This window comes from Scyliorhinus canicula, chromosome 2 (assembly GCF_902713615.1).
Source record: "Scyliorhinus canicula chromosome 2, sScyCan1.1, whole genome shotgun sequence".
NCBI lineage: Eukaryota > Metazoa > Chordata > Chondrichthyes > Carcharhiniformes > Scyliorhinidae > Scyliorhinus > Scyliorhinus canicula.
The window spans coordinates 32,222,071-32,242,847 of NC_052147.1; the positions used below are offsets into that span (position 1 = coordinate 32,222,071).

A 20,777-nucleotide genomic window follows, 5' to 3' on the forward strand; every position below is an offset into this window, starting at 1 on the left:
ATATTTTAATAAATGGAGACGGCTGTAGCCATCAGCAAATCATTGTACACTTTAAGCTCCAAGACATATAACTCTCTGTACTCCCAAATTGGTTTCATGCTAATTCTGACTTTGAATAGATATTCACAAGTTCAAACGTACAAAATAACTGCCTTTTGTTTCAATCAATCACTCCCAATTAGTGGGCGTAAAGCGTCTGACCATTTAACGATAAATCCAGTTTTCTAATCAGGTTTTTATACTAGTACCAGACACACTCACCAGTTTGTAGTGAAGTCCCAGTGACATTGTGATCGCGCCCACACAATTTTAAAACATTTACAGTAGTTCAGTGCTTGGCCATCCACCTCAAGGCATACAGGGTGAGTACTGGAGTATGGTTATGAGATAGAGGATCGGTCATGATAATATTGAATGGTTGGGCAGGCTCAATGGGCCGATTGGCCTACTCATGCTCCTATTTTCTATGTTTACCCAAATAAAATGGCCATTAATGGCTATCTCGATGTGCCATTTACAAAGGTACATTAGTAAGAGTCTATAGTAAGAATTTAGCAGTGCTCTGAAAATAGTTTTTAATTTTATTTTGTATTTTATTCACTTTTCCACTCAGTTGGTGGAGGAGTTTTGTAGAAACACCCTTACAATGCCACTTTTTGTTTTGCGATATCTACAATATTTGAACAATGGGCTTCCCAATGTGAACACATATTTAAGAAGAGAAGAATTGTGGAGGGGTGCCAGCCAAGCCAAAGATAAACTGCATCCACTGGTCAGTAACCTCTGACACATATTTATAGACAGGGGCACACTTATCTGGTGAAAACTGCACAAACTCTAGCTCAGAAGACAACCATTGCAAAAATATGCTTTCTGCTTCAAGGGCATTCGAGGGACAGTATTCATTATCCCGTCTCTTTCCACGTGATAATCAAGGGCGGTGAACATGGATTTATTCAAGGACGGTTACGCCTGATTAAATTGATTGAATTTTTTTTGAAGAGGTAACAAGGAGGTCATTGAGGTTTACACACTTGATGTAGACCCACATGGGCCTTCGCAAGACTATTAACAAAGTTCCACACGGCAGACTGTTCAGAAAAGCAGTGGCTCATTGGGATTCATGGAATAACGGTAAATCGGCTTAGTGGCAAGACGCGAAGCATAATCGTCGTCAGGTGTTTTTGTGACTGGAAGGTTGTTTTTCATGGAGTTCCACAGAGCTCAGTACTGGGTCCCCTATTTTCCATGATATATTGATGATTTCAATTTAAATGTAGGAGGCATAGTTAAGAAGTTTGCAAATGATATAAAAATTGGCTGTGGGAAAGAAAGCTTTAACATGCAGGTGGGTATCAATGGATTGATCAGAAGGACAGAAATGTGGCAAATGCTGTTCAATCTGGAGAATAATGTGCAATTGTGGCATTTGGGAAGGAAAAGAATGCAAAGGAATATACAACTAATAGAATACTGGTAAGTGTAAAGAATCAGAGGGAATCTAGATTGCATGTCCAATGATCCTTGAAGGTACAAGAGTACAAGTAAGGTGGTAAAGGCAGCATGTGGGATGTTTTTTTCTTTATTGGCCAAGGCAATGGAGGTTATGCTAGAATCCCGGCCCTGGGTCACTGTCCGTGTGGAGTTTGCACATTCTCCCCGTGTCTGCGTGGGTTCCACCTCCACAACCCAAAGATGTGCTGGTTAGGTGGATTGGCCACATTAAATTGCCCCTTAATTTGAAAAAAAATAATTGGGTACTCTAAATTTGAAAAAAAAAATTATTATCCATCCATCAGGTTTCGCAAACGTATTGAATCCCCATATTAACTATGTCTTACTACTTACCTTTCAGGGCTGCTCATGTGCAATCATGGGCTCCACAACCCAACATCCGGACAAATATGGGCTCATCAATAACATGCAAATGAGGCTGCGTCCAGCGAATCAGACAGAGTTCATACAATATGAGCATCTATTTTGCTCAAATCTAAGGTAAAATACAAGCCGCTTGATACAGATACTCTGAAGCAACGCCATAGCTTCCAGGAATTTGGTCATTATATATTCTGCACACTAAATTTCCTTTAGAACTTGCTGCACTTGAATGTGTTTTACACAGTGAAAAGTTATTTGGAGGGGGGGGGGGGGGGGGGGGAAAGAAGCATCAGCATAGCCCACAAAAGCAATTAGTAAATGTCGAGCCACAATCAGTCCAACAACCATCGATGATCATAGCTTTGAACGATGAAGCATGAATTAGCTGCACTGTGTGTGAACAGAGGAAACCCATCAATGAATTAGGGGTAACTTTTAGATTAGGTTTGCAACAACACTTTGTTTGGTAGCGTGAAGGAGCATCAACTTCCGTTCGAACGGATTAGAGGATAATTTGAACAAAAGAAAGGTGACAAAATTAGATTGGATTTTCTAATTGGTGTTATTTTAATGTGGGTGGTCGCCCATTTAATTTTAATATGCTCTCGCTGGCATTAAAATAATGCTGAGTGGGCATGCAAGGTCCAAGCTCAGTAATTATACTTTGGGCGTGATTCAATGACCTCAGCGCACCCAACTTGGTATCGGGACCAGGCCGATGAATCGCGCGAGATTTGCAAGGCTTGAAACCTGAAAGATTCAATTAAACCTCACGAGACGTCATGATCTGGATCCGGATCTCGCTGGACAAGATCCAGATTTAAATGTGTGATAGGCACAGTTAACCGTGTGTTCACCAGATTCACCCAGGGTCCAGGTTTCACCAATCGCGACTGGGAGACCTCAAATGGGCGCCATTTAGTACAGGTCCACACAAACGTGGGCAAGTCATAACGGGACGCGGGGGGTCTCTCAGGCCACAGGAGATCCTCGGGAGGGCGGGACAGGGCAGGGGGGCACCTTAGCACTCCCTCTGGCACCCAGGCATCTTGGCACTGCTAGGCTGGCACTGCCACTGGGTGCAACAGCCAGGCTGGCAGGGGTGCTGCCAGGGTGCCAGTGGCAAGGTGTCCATGCCCTTGAAAGGGGGATTGAGGAAGGTATGAAGGATGGCGGTGATGCTGAAAGGTGGGGTAAAAAGGGGAGTGAGGGGCCTGAAAGGTGGGGGAGGTTGGTGGAATTGCCCAAGGATGGGGGGTGAGGGGGTGTGGGGTGTGCGGGCCCTCAAGTGCACTTAGAAATCAGGGAACGCTTTCAAAATGGCGCCCCATTCTCTGAGGAGCCGATCTCGCTGGCGGGATCTCACTGCTCCCCACTGTGAAACAATAACCCAAATTCTCCAGTCGTTGCAATTCACTTTTCCCATCAGCAGCGCACCCCCGCCAGCGGGTTTCCTAGCAGCGTGGAGTGGCTACAATGGGAAATCCTGTTGTCAATCGGCAGGAAGATAGAATCCCACCGCCAGCGCATGCCTCACAGCTGAGAAACACACAGCAGGTGGACCGCAGAATTCCCCCCAACTTCGAAGTGTGGGCTAGGCCGAGAGAGACTCCGTAAGGCCCAATAAAATGACTAAGTGCGGGTGAATCCAGGTTTGAAATTCAAACACAGCCGGCGAGAAACACCTCACCATATTCGTCCAAAATGGCACTTCGAATGATTTTGCTTGAATCATGCCCTTTATCGTGTGTGTGCTGGAGAGTGAGCCCTTGGTAGTATTTCTGCTGCAGAGTCAAAATGTGGAAGAGTTTGAACTGACTCCACATGACATGGAGACGCGAGTATGGGAAGTGAAGTTGGTCTTGTCCAATAGACTGATGGGGGTTTAAGAGGGAATTGGCATCAGTGCAAAAGAAAAACATATGCAGTATAAAACCGGAAAACCATTCACTATCAAGCCATTCCGCACTTAGTGAGTACGATTCTCTGGCTGCCTTGCTTCTGGCATCAATCGCACTGTTCCTGGCGAATAGCGGGAGAGCCACCAATCAGGGTTTGCGATGGGTGCCGAACCGATTGTGATGTTCCCGACCCACAGTGCCCAACGTGATCTGGTTCACACTCTCACTGGGCATGAACCAGACTTGAGTATTTAAATTAATATTAAAATTACTTTTATTTGCGCAACCTGTTCGAGGCCGGAGTCTCTCAACTCCCAGGATTCATCGGCCCCACCAGCGCAGCCTGAGGCCAGCGCCAATCAGTATTAGTCCCCATCAATGGAGATCAGACGTGATGACTATGCCGGGGATCCAGAGGCGATTGGAGCCCCCTGATGGTCAGGATCCAGGTAGGGCCGTGCGCCAACATTGGCACTGTGCAGGCGCCCGGGGCAACGTGGCACCCTGGCAATGCCAACATGGCACCCTGGAAGTGCCAATCTAGCACTCTCAGGTGTGCCAATGCACACTGCCAGGGTGCCAAGCAGGACTGCCATGGGGCCGGGTCTGGCATGAAGGGGGTCTGAAGGTGGGGGATATGAAGGATGGGCATAAAGGGGGTGAAGGGTGGGTATGAAGAGTGGGGATGTGAAGAGGAGGGCTGAAAGGAGGGAGCTGAAAGAGGGGTGGCCTTAAATGTGGGGGCCCTGAGGGACCCCATAGTGAGATATGCTCACTTGGGGAGGGGGGGGGCAACGCCCCTATCCTGACAAACTTGGATGGTGGTGGTGCCAGGTCACCCTTATGCCTGAGTGAGGATGGGGGGGGGAGGGGGTGGAGGGGGGTGGGGGGGGGGGGGGGGGGGGGGGGGGTGATACAGGCATTTAGTGATGAGGGGGGGGGGTTTGTGGGGGACTTTCAATTTCACATCTTTAGTTCCCCACACCAGAAAAAACATTCAAAATGTGGGATTCTTCAGTGAGAAACTCCCCAAGTTCCAAAAAGGTGTGGGTGAACTGCGACCTGAATCGTGCCCATACATCCGGTGGAAATCACCCTGCGATTTTCGCCCGAAATGACACTTAAATTGTTTTTTGGGAGAATTTCGGCCACTGTCATAGATCAATTTCTCTAAAATAATGGTCGATGACTGGGACGGTACTTACATCAAATGGGTGCGGGCAACCAACCACACCCCCCCCCCCCCCCCCCCCAACCGTAAATAGCAATTGGGATCTTTTACCTTGAATGCAACCCACTTAGAGAAGGCACACCAAAATAAAATTAAAACTTGGGGAAATCAGTGGTGAATCACCTCTGCCACTTTTGACTATTAAGTGTTTCATGAATTTCATGTGTGTGAAACTCGAGTTCGAAACGCCCTGGGATAGAACACAATGGACTGACGGGCCTAGTTACTATTAAAGGAGGGTTAGGCATTATTTTAAAGATCGACTACATCCAAACTAGAATTCGGCCAAAAACAATGAACCTTTGTGTTAATCTTTAGGATATGTTTGTTCTGGGATTTGTCAAGCCGGTTTCCCCTCCCTAAACCTAGTGCAGGAAGTTAAAAAGTGTCGGCATAATATTACTCTGTTGGCAGGTGATAATGGAACTTGAGATGTGAAGCAGGTACTTCTCATGAAATGAAATGAAAATTGCTTATTGTCACGAGTAGGCTTCAATGAAGTTACTGTGAAAAGGCCCTAGTCGCCATATTCCGGCGCCTGTCCGGGGAGGCTGGTACGGGAATCGAACCGTACTGCTGGCCTGCTGGGTCTGCTTTAAAAGCCAGCGATTTAGCCCAGTGAGCTAAACTGCTAGGAAGCCATATGTGAATGTTTTTCTTAACTATTGATAAAACCCCGTCATGCAGGACAAATAATTCAAGTACGGAAACTTTTAAAATTTTGGACGGTGGGCAAGATTCAAGGACAACAAAATTCTGCACCATCTTTCACTTCAGCACACTTTGAATTTGATATTAGTTGCGTTTTAAATATCCTAATCTGGATTAATCTGTACAAACCAAAATACAATTGCACACATTATGACCAATCGCAATTTACATAATTTTTTAAAGATGTTTCATCATCCTAAAATCATTCAAGCTATACATCAAAAATGGACGAAGAGGACCCCAAAATCTGAGGCGGAATGAATTAATAAAAGATACAAAGGTAGAAGAAAATGTAATCTATTGACAAATATTGAAGCTTTAAGTGGGAGCTTTTCTTTCTCTTCTTACCTGCCTGCTGTATCGTATCAGTTTCCGTATAATCTGCTTCACACTTCACATTGCTATAGTTGGGACCAGATCCAACCTGATTATCCAAGCGTTCTGTTTCCTCGGGAATAGCAGCCAGAGGCTCATCATCATAAAAATCCTCATTGCTGTATTTAATGGTCTTCACCACAGTTATACCTTTTGAATCTATCCCGTCATATGAAGCTGAAGTGTCTTGTCCTAAATCTTCATCTTGAATATCAAACCTAATTCTATGAATCGTACCTTCATCATGATGCAATCCCATTTCAGCAGCTTGACATTCGGACGGCTCCAAACCTTCAGCAGTTGTTGCCTCCAAATGGCCTACTGTGTAATCCTTGCCCACAGAACCATCATCGCCAGCAGCTGAATCTCCTTTCAGGGCCAGGCCTTGCTCCTGATCCACTCGTTCTGCTCTTGCTGAGGAGTTTGAATTAGATGCACCTTGACGAAGGTTTAGCAAGGTGCTCGAAATGGAACTCCCGGCCTGTTGAACCGATTCAGACATCTGTGACATCCAAACAGAGAACGGACCCTTCTTCGGAATTTCTTCAGAAGCCATGACTAATGGAATGCACAACGCTTGATCACAAAATGGTCCAGCTCTTTTTATTTTGTCAACATGCCCCAGTCAGTTTGTTGTGAGCTACAGAATGAGGATCATAATCAATTAAAATCAGTCACTCCCAAGAAGCAACCACTGCTCCCTAAAGTAGCACAAGGCCCTGTGATAGAACACCAGACCAATAGAGAAATGAGAAAAGCCAACCCACAACAATCAAGCACTATAATCACAAAATAAAGAGTTACTCATCAAAACAGGCCAGCTTAAGGTCCATTGAGAGAAAAATCAATGTCATTAATTTGAGCGTTATATAATTCACATCATTATTTTAAAGCAGAAAATAGCGGGATCCTCTGGGAAGATGACTAAAACATTAATTCTATAGCACTGATTCTTGTGCAAGACAGTTGGCTTCAGCCATCACAGCGATCGGAACATGGGCTGTGGAACTTAACACAACTCTTTGCCATTGAAGGAGGGAGTGACGTTCAGTCCCCGCACCTGTAATGCATCCTGCTAACCAAGGAACAACCAACAAAGGTGTGTGGCAATGTCATTTTAAAAATCAGCAAAACTACTTTAGATCCCTCTGCCCCACCATTTATGTCCAGTTGCCCGAGCTCCATTTCAGAATTCCCTTTTATAAAATCCTTTCTGTGCCCATATCTCTCTTCCCCATGAGAACACCTCTCAAAATGCAATTCCTTGACCAAGCATTTGTCCAGTACCATTAATAGTTTCTAAGATGTATCTTGGTACTTTTCTATGTTTAAGACTCAACATAATCCAAATTTTGTATTTCCAATGGAAGAAAGGCAAGTTGAAGGAACAATGCTGACCTTTAAATTCTCTACAGACTATCAGGAAGACAATCATTTATTTAATTTTGTTCCCCCAACAAATCCTCTTTTTTTTTGCCTTTCCTCCTGTTTCTCTGCAGGTGTTGCATTTCTGGTTACAGTTCCACAGCTGGTGATAGCTCATATGTGTGTGTGTGACAGTGACATTTCCTTTTGTTACTTACACTGCAGTATGTTCAGAGACTTGGTTGTAACTTCTCAGAAGGAACTAGGAAAGAATATCAACAATCTGGATCACTCATCATTGAAGAGCATCGCCAAGGGCGTCGACACGATGGCAGAGCTAGATGATACAGGGGCAGCCGAGGTTCGAACCAGCTGTCCCTCCATCCCAAAGTGAACTCCAAGGCCCTATGGACACCCAGAAAGAGGAGGGGGCGCTGCGTGCCAACTCGGACCCACCCCATGGAATGGCGACGGTGGCCACCAGCTCCACCGAGTTGCATCCATCTGATGAGGTCGCATCTCAAAGTCAGCACACCTGACAGAGTGGCACGGCTGTGCATGTGCCACCAACAAATGAGAGGGACCCTCCGGCCCCTGAGCCCCAGAGGATGCCCGTCAAGGGCATCGAAGGCCACGTGACTAGGTAAACAGCTGGCTGCCTCCACCTCAGATGTGCATCCCGGGGAAACACCTAGATGTAGTGGCGGAGCTAGGATGGCAAAGCGCATCGAGGATTACTGAGGGCACCAGGTGAGGGGGTGGAGGGGGCAACAGCACCATTGGGAGAGTGAGAAATTGTAAAAGCAATAAACACCCTTGACCACCAGCTGTATAATGCCTGTCGCTTTCGTCCACAATGTGGGCCGACCCCCGAAGCCTTGGCCCATCTCTCCAGGCCCCTACCCCTCCCCGGGGCCCTCACACACCCTCCGGCCGTGGACAAATCCCCAGAGCTGTGCCCCATCCCCTGGGTGTTGGGTTGCCTCCCGCAGTGTTCAGGCACAGTGTCCAGTCATCAAGGTGTGATTGGGATGCTAGGCAATGACTCCCACATGCTACATGACCCGTCTACCCACGGGAATCCATTTGGGTTGTTTGAAGTGCTCACGTACCCTCAATGGGGGTTATGGATGGTCGGTGGGGCACATGGGCAGGGACAAGGGTTGTCCCCAGAACGGGTACACACGATCCAGGAGTTGCCATGCTGGTACCATGCGCTTGCTTCCTAGTGCCTCCCATTCTCCCATGGTGGCCCTCCACTGCGGAGGTTGAATATATTCAAGAGGCCGCTAGATATAGCACGTGGAGTGAATGGGATCAAAGGTTATGGGGAGACTGCAGGATTAGGCTATTGAGTTGGATCAACCATAGTTGGAGGATAATCATTAGTGCAGCAGGCTCGAAGAGCCAAAAGGTCTCCTCCTGCTCCTATCTTCTCTGTATCTTTATTCCCCCACCCCCGCCGAGCACTGGGGTGACAAGCACAGCACCCCCGGGCTCTCTGCCTGTGAGCAAAGATGGCTACTCCGCTCCTTGGCTCCCCACTGCAGCCCTTCCGCCAGATTCATGTTTTTCAAAAGGAGCACTAATCGGCGCCAGCGTAACCACTTACTGAAGAGGCCGTTGGATATTGGGAGGCTATTGTTAATTGTATGGAAATAGGGCTTAAGTGGTGATAATTGGTTTCTCGCCATGCTACGGCGAGATTCCGATTTTGCCTACGGGAGTGGGCTGATTGCATTGCAAACTGTTTTCAGTCTCTCCTGCTATTCGCTGGCCTCGTTTCGCTCGAGTGAGAGCGCAATGAGGCCAGAGAATCACGCTCTATACCTTCAGTTCCCTCTGTTCCTTTTCCCAATTTCTTCCAATCTAAAGGTACCACCTCACCTTATTTATAATGAAACTCATTTCCTAATTACATGCATATTCTCCAAAATTATGAATGTCTCCCTGTATTTTGTCACTGCCCTCCTCTGCATTAATTATATCCCCCTTTTGCCCACAGAAACTACACTTGTACCTCCAGATGTAATTTAGTTATGTAAATAGCGAAGAATGGTGGCCCATGCAATGATCCTTGTGCAATGCCACTTCCCCCCCTTTGTCAGTCTGAGTAAGCTTCACACTCTGTTTTTCAGCTTTGTAGCTAACTTGCGATTCTTTGTGTTGCCTGTCCCCATGTTTTGACTTCAGATATGCAGTAACTTACCAAAGGTCTTTTGAAAACCAAATAGGCTGAGTTTTCGCTCCCGATTCAGGTGCACAGTCAGGAAAATTCCCAACTTCCCAAAACCAACTCAGGAGAAGTTTCCGATAACGGCTGGGATGTTGTGGGGTGAGATGGTGCGTGCTGGAGTTGCATCTGCTGCCCCAAGAAACAGTCCGGAGGAAGCCACAGGGGTTACTGAGCGCTGAGGCAGGTTGTTTCAAAGGCATACCCCTGTGCTTTGGGACTTTGTCCCAGTGTTCATGAAAGTGGTCCGGCCCCCTCGCCCTCACATACTGGGCAGCATGGTCGGCACGGGCTTGGAGGACCGAAGGGCCTGTTCCTGTGCTGTACTTTTCTTTGTTCTTTGTACCCTCCCCATGGCCCCATTCATGCTAACCAATGCCAACTTCATGCCCTCTACCGATTCCATAACTCCTCATACCCTCAAAGCCAACATAAACCCTTCTACCCACCCTCCATTGACACTTATCCAGCCCATTGTATATTTATCGTATGTCCTGCGTTTTTCATGTATGGAATGATCTGCCTGGTCGGTACCTAGAACAGTACTTTTCACTGAGATGGAACCATCAATTCACCAGACACGTGTTTCCGATGTGAATCTAGGCTTTAATCGACTTCAGAGCCAGCCTGTTACCTGTCGATGAACTCGTAGTGACCCAGGCTGACTCTGGACACGGGTACTTATACAGCTGCACTGGGGGAGTCGTGGGCGGAACCAAGGGTGGAGCCCAGTACCAGTTCCTAAGTGCTCCCAGCGCTACTCCCTGTAGTGGTAGGACAGCGCTACTGCGCTTACAACAACAGTGTGAATTAACATATATATATTAACATATATTACATTCACCACATTCACCCCCTTCAAAAAAATCAAGTCCTGCGGGGGTGGTGGTCTAGTCTATAAAGTCAGTCTGTCCGGCGGTCGAATTGTCCGCTGAGATCTGCATAGCACCGGGTTGCAGCCTCTTGCGGTGGCTGGATGGGTGTTGTGTGCTGGGGTACGATGGGGGACTCCAGGGAGGGTTGTATCCGAGCTTCATACTCTCCTGGTTCGACCGGGGACTGGGGGCGCTGGGGGCTGGCCGGCACGGGGGCGCGGAACTGGTGGAGCGAGCTTGTGGGCTCGGGAGCGCAAGGGAGCGGCAGCATGGGGTGTAGGGTGAGAGATCCTTCTGTGGGGGTAGGGGGGGCGCTGGATCTGGTGGGTGCCAGATCCCAGAAGGATACAGTGTCCTGACGGCCGTAAGGGAACTCGACGAATGCGTACTGGGGGTTGGAGTGGAGTAGGCGCACCTTCTCAACAAGGGGGTCGGTTTTGTGTGCCCTGACGTGTTTCCTCAGGAATACCGGGCCCTGTGTCCTCAGCCATGCCGGAAGTGAGACCCCCGTGGTAGTGCCCCTGGAAAAAATGAAGAGCCTCTCATGAGGGGTCTGGTTGGTCGCTGTACACAAAAGGGACCTAATAGCGTGGAGCGCGTCTGGGAGGACTTCCTGCCACTGGGAGACTTGGAGCTTTCTAGACCGGAGGGTCAGTAGGACGGTCTTCCAGACCGTCACGTTCTCCCTTTCCACCTGCCCGTTCCCCCTGGGGTTGTAGCTGGTAGTCCTGCTCGAGGCAATGCCCTTGTCGAGCAGGTACTGACGCAGCTCGTCGCTCATGAAGGACGAACCCCGGTCACCGTGTACGTAGCTGGGGAAACCAAACAGGGTGAAGATGCTATGCAGGGCCCTAATGACTGTGTGGGTGGTCATATCGGGGCACGGGATAGCGAGTGGAAAACGGGAGAACTTGTCAACGACGTTTAACAAGTAAACGTTCTTGTTAGTTGAGGGGAGTGGCCCTTTGAAATCAATCGCGAGGCGTTCAAAGGGCCTAGAAGCCTTGACCAGGTGGGCCCTGTCTGGTCTATAGAAGTGCGGTTTGCAGTCCGCACAGATCGGGAAGTCCCTGGTGACCGCTTTTACCTCCTCGTTGGAGAAAGGCAGGTTTCGGGCCCTGATGTAGTGGGCGAGCCGGGTGACCCCTGGGTGGCAGAGGTCATTGTGGATGCTTTTTAATCGGTCGATCTGCGCGCTGGCGCATGTCCCGCGGGATAGGGCATCCGGAGGTTCGTTGAGCTTCCCGGGTCGAAATTTGATATCGTAATTGTAGGTGAAGAGTTCGATCCTCCACCTCAGAATTTTATCGTTTTTTATTTTGCCCCTTTGCGATTTGTCGAACATGAAGGCAACCGATCTTTGGTCGGAGATGAGGGTGAACCTTCTATCTGCGAGGTAGTGCCTCCAGTGACGGATAGCCTCCACAATGGCTTGTGCTTCTTTCTCGACTGAAGAGTGTTGGAGTTCTGAAGCGGAGAGGGTACGGGAGAAAAATGCAACGGGTCTCCCTGCCTGATTTAACGTGGCTGCAAGAGCTACCTCTGAGGCGTCGCTCTCTACCTGAAATGGGGTGGATTCATCCACCGCCCGCATGGCCGCTTTGGCGATGTCCTCCTTGATGCCGTCGAAGGCCTGGCGTGCCTCGGCTGACAGGGGAAATTGTGTGGCACTAAAGAGTGGGCGGGCTTTGTCCGCATATTGAGGGACCCACTGGGCGTAGTAGGAAAAAAATCCCAAGCACCGTTTGAGGGCCTTGGGACAATGAGGGGGAGGGAGTTCTAAGAGGGGGCGCATACGGTCTGGGTCGGGGCCCAGGACTCCGTTTTCCACGACATAGCCGAGGATGGCTAGTCTGGATGTGCGGAAAACGCATTTCTCCTTGTTGTACGTGAGATTCAGTTTCTGTGCCGTCTGGAGAAAACGGTGGAGGTTGGCGTCGTGGTCCTGTTGGTCATAGCCGCAGATGGTGACATTGTCCAAGTACGGAAACGTGGCCCGCAGCCCGTACTGGTCCACCATTCTGTCCATTGCTTGTTGGAACACCGAGACCCCATTGGTGACGCCGTGTAGTGGTGGTCCTCCAGGTGGATTGGGAGCTGGTGGTATGCAGACTTCAGATCCACCGTGGAAAATAGCCGGTACTGGGCGATCTGGTTTACCATGTCTGCAATCCTGGGGAGGGGATACGCGTCGAGGAGCGTAAATCTATTTATAGTCTGACTGCAGTCGACCACCATAAGGAATTTTTCCCCGGTCTGAACGACCACCACCTGAGCTCTCCAGGGACTATTGCTGGCCTCTATAACCCCCTCACGGAGTAGCCTTCAGACCTCTGCTCTGACAAATACCCTATTCTGCAGGCTCTACCGCCTGCTACGAGTGGCTACGGGTTTACAGTCTTTAGTGAGATTGGCAAAGAGAGGAGGGGGGGGGGGAATTCGCAGCGTAGCGAAGCTGCAGATCGTGAGTGGGGGCAGGGGCCCTCCGAAGCTGAGGGTGAGGCTCTTGAGGTTGCATTGGAAGTCTGGGCCTAATAAGAGTGGCGCGCAGAGTTCGGGCAAAAAGTAGAGTTTGAACTTCGAGTAACTAGCGCCTCGGATTGTGAGTGTCGCGGCGACGCGCCCCTGGATCTGGACCGAATGGGAGCCTGAAGCGAGCGCGATAGTTTGCTGCGCGGGGAAAACGGGGAGCGAACAGCGTCTTACCTGGTCTGGATGTATGAAGCTCTCTGTGCTCCCGGAGTTGAAGAGGCATGGCGTTTTGTACCCGTTGATATGGACCTCTGCCATCGAGTTTCGTAGATTCTTTGGTCGTGATTGGTCCAGGGTGACCGCGCTGAGTTGCGGGTAGTCGGCGGCTCGATCAGCTGTGCTGGAGTGGCACCGTGATGACTGCCCTCTGAGTTCATAGTTTAGTTCGAATTCCTCCGCTGAGTTGTCCGAGCGCGGAGATGCCGATCGGGCCCGTGGATCGCACGTGGCGGGCGGCAAGGAAGATGGCGTCCAAGATGGCGGCCCCCATGAGTCGCACGTGGCGGGCGGCGAGGAAGATGGCGTCCAAGATGGCGGCCCCCATGAGTCGCACATGGCCGGCCGCGTGGTGGAGGTTTTCCAAGATGGTGGCCCCCATGGATCGCATGTAGCTGGAGGGGGCGGAGTCGGGGCATAGGCCACAGCGTTTCGGGGGGCTGCGAGTGAGGGGAGCGGTTACTGCGAGTCGCTGGGGAGTTGGAAGCTGGGGCCCTTTTAGCGAGGCACTCTCTTGCGTAATGCCCTTTTCGGCCGCAGCTGCTGCAGGTCGCGTTGCGGACCGGGCAGTGCTGCAGAAATGGCAGGCTGGAGCAGCATAGTGGCTGGCTGGAGCAGCAGAGTGGCTGGCTGGGGCAGCATGGTGGCTGAGCGGCCGCGTAGCACAGGCCTGGGGGAGTCGCTGGTCGGGGGCCCATGATTGGGTCGCGGGGTCCACGGGGAATGAGTTAAGGCTGCGGAAGGAGACCTCCATCGTGGTCGCAGCTTCCACAGTCGTTTCTAAGTCCTGGGCCCCCTTTTCCAGCAGTCGTTGGTGCACATAGTTAGATCGGAGGCCCGCTACAAAAACATCGCGTACCGCCAATTCCCTGTGTTCAGCCGCGGTAACCGCTTGGTAATTACAGTCATTGGACAAATTACTAAGTTCTCTTAGGAATTCAGCGAGTGATTCCGTAGGCCGCTGACGGCAAGTCGTGAACACATGGCAAGCGTAAACTTCATTAATGGGCCTTACATACATTTTTTCGAGAACTACTAGCGCCGCAGTACATGAACTGGCCGCGTTTAGTTGCGTCGAGATTCTGTGGCTCACCCTCGCGTGCAGTAAGACTTAGCTTCTGATGCTCTGTAGTTTCGGCTGTGCTCGCTTCGGCCAGGTAGGCCTTAAAGACCGGATCCAGTGGGAGAAGATTTATTTAGCCTCTGCATCCTGCGGGTTGAGTTCCAGGCGTCCAGGCTTGAGGGCCGATTCCATAATCGATCTTTACTGTTCCTAAGGCGATTAAATTGATGGAACCATCAATTCACCAGACACGTGTTTCCGATGTGAATCTAGGCTTTAATCGACTTACTTCAGAGCCAGCCTGTTACCTGTCGATGAACTCGTAGTGACCCAGGCTGACTCTGGAAACGGGTACTTATACAGCTGCACTAGGGGGTGGAATCGTGGGCGGAACCAAGGGTGGAGCCCAGTACAAGTTCCTAAGTGCTCCCAGCGCTACTCCCCCTAGTGGTAGGACAGCGCTACTGCGCTTACAACAACAGTGTGAATTAACATATATATTAACATATATTACATTCACCACACACTGTACTTTGGTACACATGATAATGAATCCAAATCTAAGGGTATACAGAGGTAGTGCAGTAGACATAATGGCCCAAAGTTTTGTAGAGGTTGAAGTGCTCTGCGCCTCAGCCGAAATGTCACCGCCAGAGCCCGAATCGGGGGGGGGGGGGTATTCACACATATGCAGTTCACGTGACACATTTACAAATTGGGTTGCCTTCGATCAAAAGCAATTTTCCTCCCCGAGGTATTTGAAACAAAACCCGTGGGATTTACAAATTTGAGGAAAATGTCCAAGCCTTCCAGAGTTCTTTGAAAGGATTCTCCGCCGTCGGGATGCTCCATTTTGCCGGCAGCCCGGGGGTTTCCCGACGGCGTGGGGATGCCCCACAATGGGAAACCCCAATGACCAGCTGGTGAAATGGAGCATCCCGTCGGCGTGCTGAACCAGAAATCTGTCGTGGCGGGACGGAGAATCCAGCCCAATGTTTCCACTCCTTCTTCAAAGAATTCAATAACGTTCGTCAAGAATAGCCATCCATTTTGAAATCCATGCTGGCCGCTATTATATTTTCAGTTTCGGGATATTTTAATAGGGTTGTATTATGTTTCCTACCAATATCATTAAGTTAATTAGTCCATAGTTCCCTGGATTTGTTCTCTCTCCCTTTTTAAACATAAGAATCCCATCTGCTGTCCACCAGTCCACTGGCACTATTCCCTATTACAATGAATGTTTATATATATGATCGTGCCTCAACCACCTCTTTAACTTATTTTAGTGTGTGCAGATTTGACCTAAAATGCAGCCTGTACAACATGGAGTGCTCTCAGTATCTTTTAATTACTGGTATTATATGTTCTCTGCGTTGCAGTTATAGAAAACACATTAATTTGTTGCAATTATCAAAAGGAAGTTCAGTTGTCTAAGGTCCTCCCGCTATTCTCCCAGGCGTCGTGGGGAGCGGAGAATCGCGCCCAGTAAACTTGGAGTAGTAGAGTGTCAACCCACAGCAAGCTAGCGCACCGAAAATAGCTCTGGGCAACCCAATATAGGAACAATATTGGAGCCATAGAAGGGTGCAGTGAAGATTCATCAGAATGATATCAGAAATATTGTAAAGAAAGACTCAAAAACTGGGCCTTTTCTCCTTGAAACCGAGAACAAGGGAGACTCTAAAAGAGACTTTCAAAATTAAGAAAGTGAGAGGGCAAGTGATGCAAGACTATTTCTGCTGACTAGAGATTGGGGGCGATTTTGAGACCGTGTTCGCTGTCAGCATATACCGCGACATGGGCCTTAAATCTCACGAGAGTCAGAAAACAAGAATCTCGCCAACGAGATCTTGTTTTCCGATTTTCCACGCCCAATGCCAGTAATGCCAATGCCAGTTCCCACCCTTTCAATAAATGTTAATAAATTTAAATATAGATTAAAGGGTTTTCTCGCAATGTGCTCCTCCCTCACTGAATATTCCCACCTCGCCGACGTGACAACAGGTCTCAAAACCTTGAAGCTATTGAAGGGAACTCGCCACGGTGCTAAGGCAGGTCGGCCCCGGGGGTAGAGGGAGATGGCACTGCCCCCGGCATCCTGACAGTCCTAACTTGGCAGTGCCACGGTAACAGTGGCAGGAGTGGGCCCTCTGGGAAGCCCTGTTTGGGGATGGGGGAGACGTTTCCCCATATGTGTGTATGGGGGGGAAAGGGGGAGCTCCCCAATGCTTGTGGAGTGGACCCCAGTGTCCGTGTTTGGGGGGGGGGGGTGTTAATTTCAGATGCAGATTGGGGCACCCTTTAAAGATAGCACCCCGATTTCTGTGGGGCCAGTGTTGCTGGCTCTATCAGGCCCTGCCCTGCCTCACCAGAGTGGCGGCAGAAACCACGAAGAATCTGGAAAGAAAACTCCACTGGAGAGAACGGACACTCTGGAAAAAGTATCGGAAGATTCCGCCCATTATCACTAGAACAAAGGGAAAATTAAGAAGGACTATGTTCTTCAGACAGCAATTCGAACTAGGAATGTATTCCCAGGAATGACTACTGAGTGAGAGCCTATAAAATACTTTACAAGGGAATCGGATACATAATTGAAAAGGAAGAATAAAAAGGCAGGCTGAATGGGCTCATTCTGTGCTGCAATTTCTATCATTCTTCTATGACGCTAGACTTACAGAAGGAAGTAGATAGATTTGTTGCGTACTGGAGATCTGCCAAAAACTATGGAAGTATAATACCATCTGTGAAGAGAGAAGGAAGTTAATGTTTTGAGTCTCGATGCATCTTTGTCAAAGCTGGGGAGAACTGGAAATAGGGTCAGATTTATATTGTTGTGGGGGAGGGGGGGTGGGTAGCAGATTGGCTGGATAGATGTGCTGAGGTTCTCCAGTATTTTTTGCTTTTGTTTCAGATTCCAGCATCCGCAGTCATTTGCTTTTAGCTATGGAAGTATAACGATGTGCATGAGTCACTATTCCCAGGATGGGTGGGGCGGAATAAGAAAGGAACTAAGGAGTAAAAAAAATAAAGTCACTAGCAAATAGAGTGCAGCCTATCATGAGTTTAATTTACACACTGGACTTTCTGGCATATTTCTTATTTGATTAAATACCCTAGATAGTTGACACAGCTGTGGTGATATGCCAGCTCGATTGAACTCGCAGCAGTGGAGATCTTAAGTCCACGTGGCAATTTTAAAACAACATTTGTACTGGCAGTGGCTGCGATGGTGAATTAGTGTGATTACCTACCCTGGTGCCACTTTATAATTGTGTAGACAGATTAAAGTGCTATTTTACTGCAGCACAAATTAGCATGACTATTGTGTTTCTGACGTTATTCTAGCACTATCACCATCTTAGCCAAACAGTCAAGTGTTTGTCATAGTGCAAACTGCTCTAAAATGGCAAACAAGAGATCATTTCATTAATTATTAAATCAGACAATGAAAGAATAATCAGTATTCAGGACCTGCCAACCTGTACACAAGAACATTCGTTATGATTGAATATAAATACCGATCAACAGGGGTCGTTGAAAATAAAACACTGCAGCAGTTAACCATCAATTCTTGCCGGCAATTTGTGGAGCCAAGGCCTTAGACAAATCGCTGCCAGATTTCGAACCAAAATGAATTGCCTATTTGAAATTCTTTCATTGCACTTCACAAAATGCCCATCAGATATGCAACACTTGAAAGGGCTCATTAAAGCTGACTGTTCCAGTCCCCTCATTTATTTATCAGACTTCCTTTACTTGTGCCGAGGTGGCTAGGAAACACATGTCAGTGATACGAGCAGACAAGCATTGGAGACCTTCATACATATCGCCTTGTTTTATTGGGAGGGATTTTACTGTCCCGTCAGCGTGGGCATAGTCAGAGCCAGGCCGGGAAAATCTGGCCAACCCGTAGACGGGATTTACCGGCTGTTCACGCCGGCGGGATATTCTGGTCCCACACCGGCACACGGGTTTCCCGGCGACAAGGGGTGCAGTTGCCGGGAGATCCCATCGACATTGGCAGGGTCAGTAAATCCCGCTGGCGGGCCACCTTCGCCGCTGATAAAACTCGACGGGTCGCTAGATAAATCCCGCCCCTTGACTTTTAACGGCTGTCCAAATTTTCTGGTCCCGTCTGGACGAAGCCTGCTGGTGTCGGGGGATGTAAAATCCTGGCCATTATCTCAACAATTATTTTAACACAGACAATTAACCCATTTATTTCAAACACCTTGGTTAAAGTAGTGAATAGGGAACCTTAAGTGTTCCTTTGTTACCATCATCAGGAATAGTTTTGAGTCCATAGCCAGGAGTGGATATTATGTCTCGATTCCCTAGAATAGTTAATCATTGTGGAGAGAAAGGTTTATCTTATATACAGAGTGGTTAAAATCTGGAATGCAATGCCCTGAGAGCGTGGTGGAGACAGATTCAATTATGGCTTTCGAAAGCGGGTTGGATAATTATCTGGAGACAATAGGACCAAGGGGAATATGCAGATGAATGTGATTAGGCGAGTTGCTCTTGCAATGAGCTAGCATGGGCACAACCGGCCAAATGGCTCCTTTTGTGCCATAACCATACCACGATTCAACAATCATCAGGTCCCATTTTTAAGAAGTCAACCCATTCACTTTTTTTGTACAAATTGTGACTAATATTAACGTCCTGCTCTGCTTAGGTTTCTGACTGCGCAGTTGTAATAACACTGCCAGTGCTGAGGAAACTAGGAAAATGGCATTTGTGAGCTTGAGCAATTGTGTTCTACACAGTTCAGATGAGGCAAGCACTGGAGTGATCTGGTTTACTAACTAATATTGGGGCAGTTCCCTCATGTCATCATCTTCAATCATTTCTTCAGGTTATACTTAAACAGGTGCATAAATAAGGAAAAATATACTAAAATTAATAATGATTTATTTTCCCTGGTTTTACATGATGTACCAGTATAAAACTCAATGTTGAAACATACAATAAAAGGAGCACCCTCCGCAAAACGTTCACCCTCATGAATATGCAAGACACTCACCGAGGCCCTTGTGGATTCCAGCTTTTTCTCGCACCCGCTTCTTCTTTCGTTTCAGCTCAAGACATGGGAGTCCACCAATTTTTTCAAAGCACAGTTTTTTATTGATGAAGAGGAAGAGAACTGCCAACAAGACAACAAAGACTCCAACTGCTGACAAAAACCCAATGGCCTCTGGTGTGACTACAGAGAGAACAAAAAGAAAACAAATTATTAGAGAATCAGGTGATCTGCTCCTCTCTTTGCTCCCTCCCCTGGTCTGTTTCCTTCTTCCTGTCATCTGCTCAATCCACCACTCTCTAACTGGGGAAGCAGGTGACCTGCTTCAAGCCCTCTGCTGTCTCTGGTGGATGTATCTAACAGCGGACCAGGTTTACCCCCAAGCTCTCCATTATCTGTATATGCATGTCTGGCCTCTGACTGGCATCTCCCAACGGTAAAGCAACTCACATTGAATATATACGGTGAAAGTTACATGTATCACAATTGTATTGAAGCACCTCCCAAAGTGCAGATCTATGTAGACAACTTAAATATGCTTGCACTATTTGTAAGGGCCATTTTGACATGTCTGTAACATTTCTTTGACTGTATTGAAGTACCTCAGAGTGCAACATGATGCATGTAGAAAGCCTGAATATTTTTGCACTTCGTGTGGTGGCCATTTTGAAATTTTTGTAACGTTGTTTTAGATATTTTAAAAAATGTTTTGCAAAATAAATTAAGTCACAATAATTTATTAGCAATGACTGATGTCTCAACAATCCCTTCCCCATAGGCTGGAGGTTGCAATGATCACCATTCAGAGTATCAAATGAGGATTCATAGGGCCCGATCTTCCCAAAAGCGAACAAAGTCCCCGAGCGAGCACGTTTAGCCGCGTTTCCCAGCACTCGCAGTGCCGAGAAACATGTGGCTATTCAACCTGCTTTGAATAAGTGCCCTGAACGGGGAACGCATGCCCGTGGCTGCACATAGCCCCGCTTTTTACAATGGGGAGGTCCGCTCACCGGAACTCCTATTTGTAGCGATGCCCGGTCTCGGAGGCCACGAAAATAATTCCCGATCTTCCCCCCTCCCCACGAGCCAAAACGCAACATGGGAGGGTGCCCCACCGCACCCCCACTGGGCAACACCGGCCCAATCGCACACAGAAAATGCTAACTTAGCACCTTGACAGCATTAAACTAGCACCTCAGCAGTGCCCCTGCTAGTGCCATCCAGGCACCATGGCAGTGACAGGCTGGCACTCAAGTGGCACTGCCAGGATGCCAGCCTGGCACTGCCAGCGTGCTCAGGAAGCACCAGCAGTGCCAGGGCACTAACCCCCCAAAGGGTATGCAGCTGGGGGCCTCCGATCCCCTT

At 48.4% G+C, this 20,777-nt stretch overlaps 1 protein-coding gene across 5 annotated transcripts in view; it reads right to left on the reverse strand.

Annotated features, from left to right (window-relative positions):
• The window catches only part of syt16 (synaptotagmin XVI), a 231,687-nt gene that overhangs the window by 42,646 nt on the left and 168,264 nt on the right, over window positions 1-20,777 (reverse strand). For 3 of the 5 annotated variants that reach the window (XM_038775393.1, XM_038775403.1, XM_038775384.1), the window contains exon 2: window positions 19,416-19,595. In XM_038775393.1, the coding sequence (XP_038631321.1) occupies window positions 19,416-19,595 (180 nt within the window). Of the gene's footprint in view, window positions 1-6,069; window positions 6,737-19,415; window positions 19,596-20,777 lie in introns of all 5 variants that reach the window. The other 2 variants (XM_038775375.1, XM_038775364.1) reach the window with 1 other exon arrangement.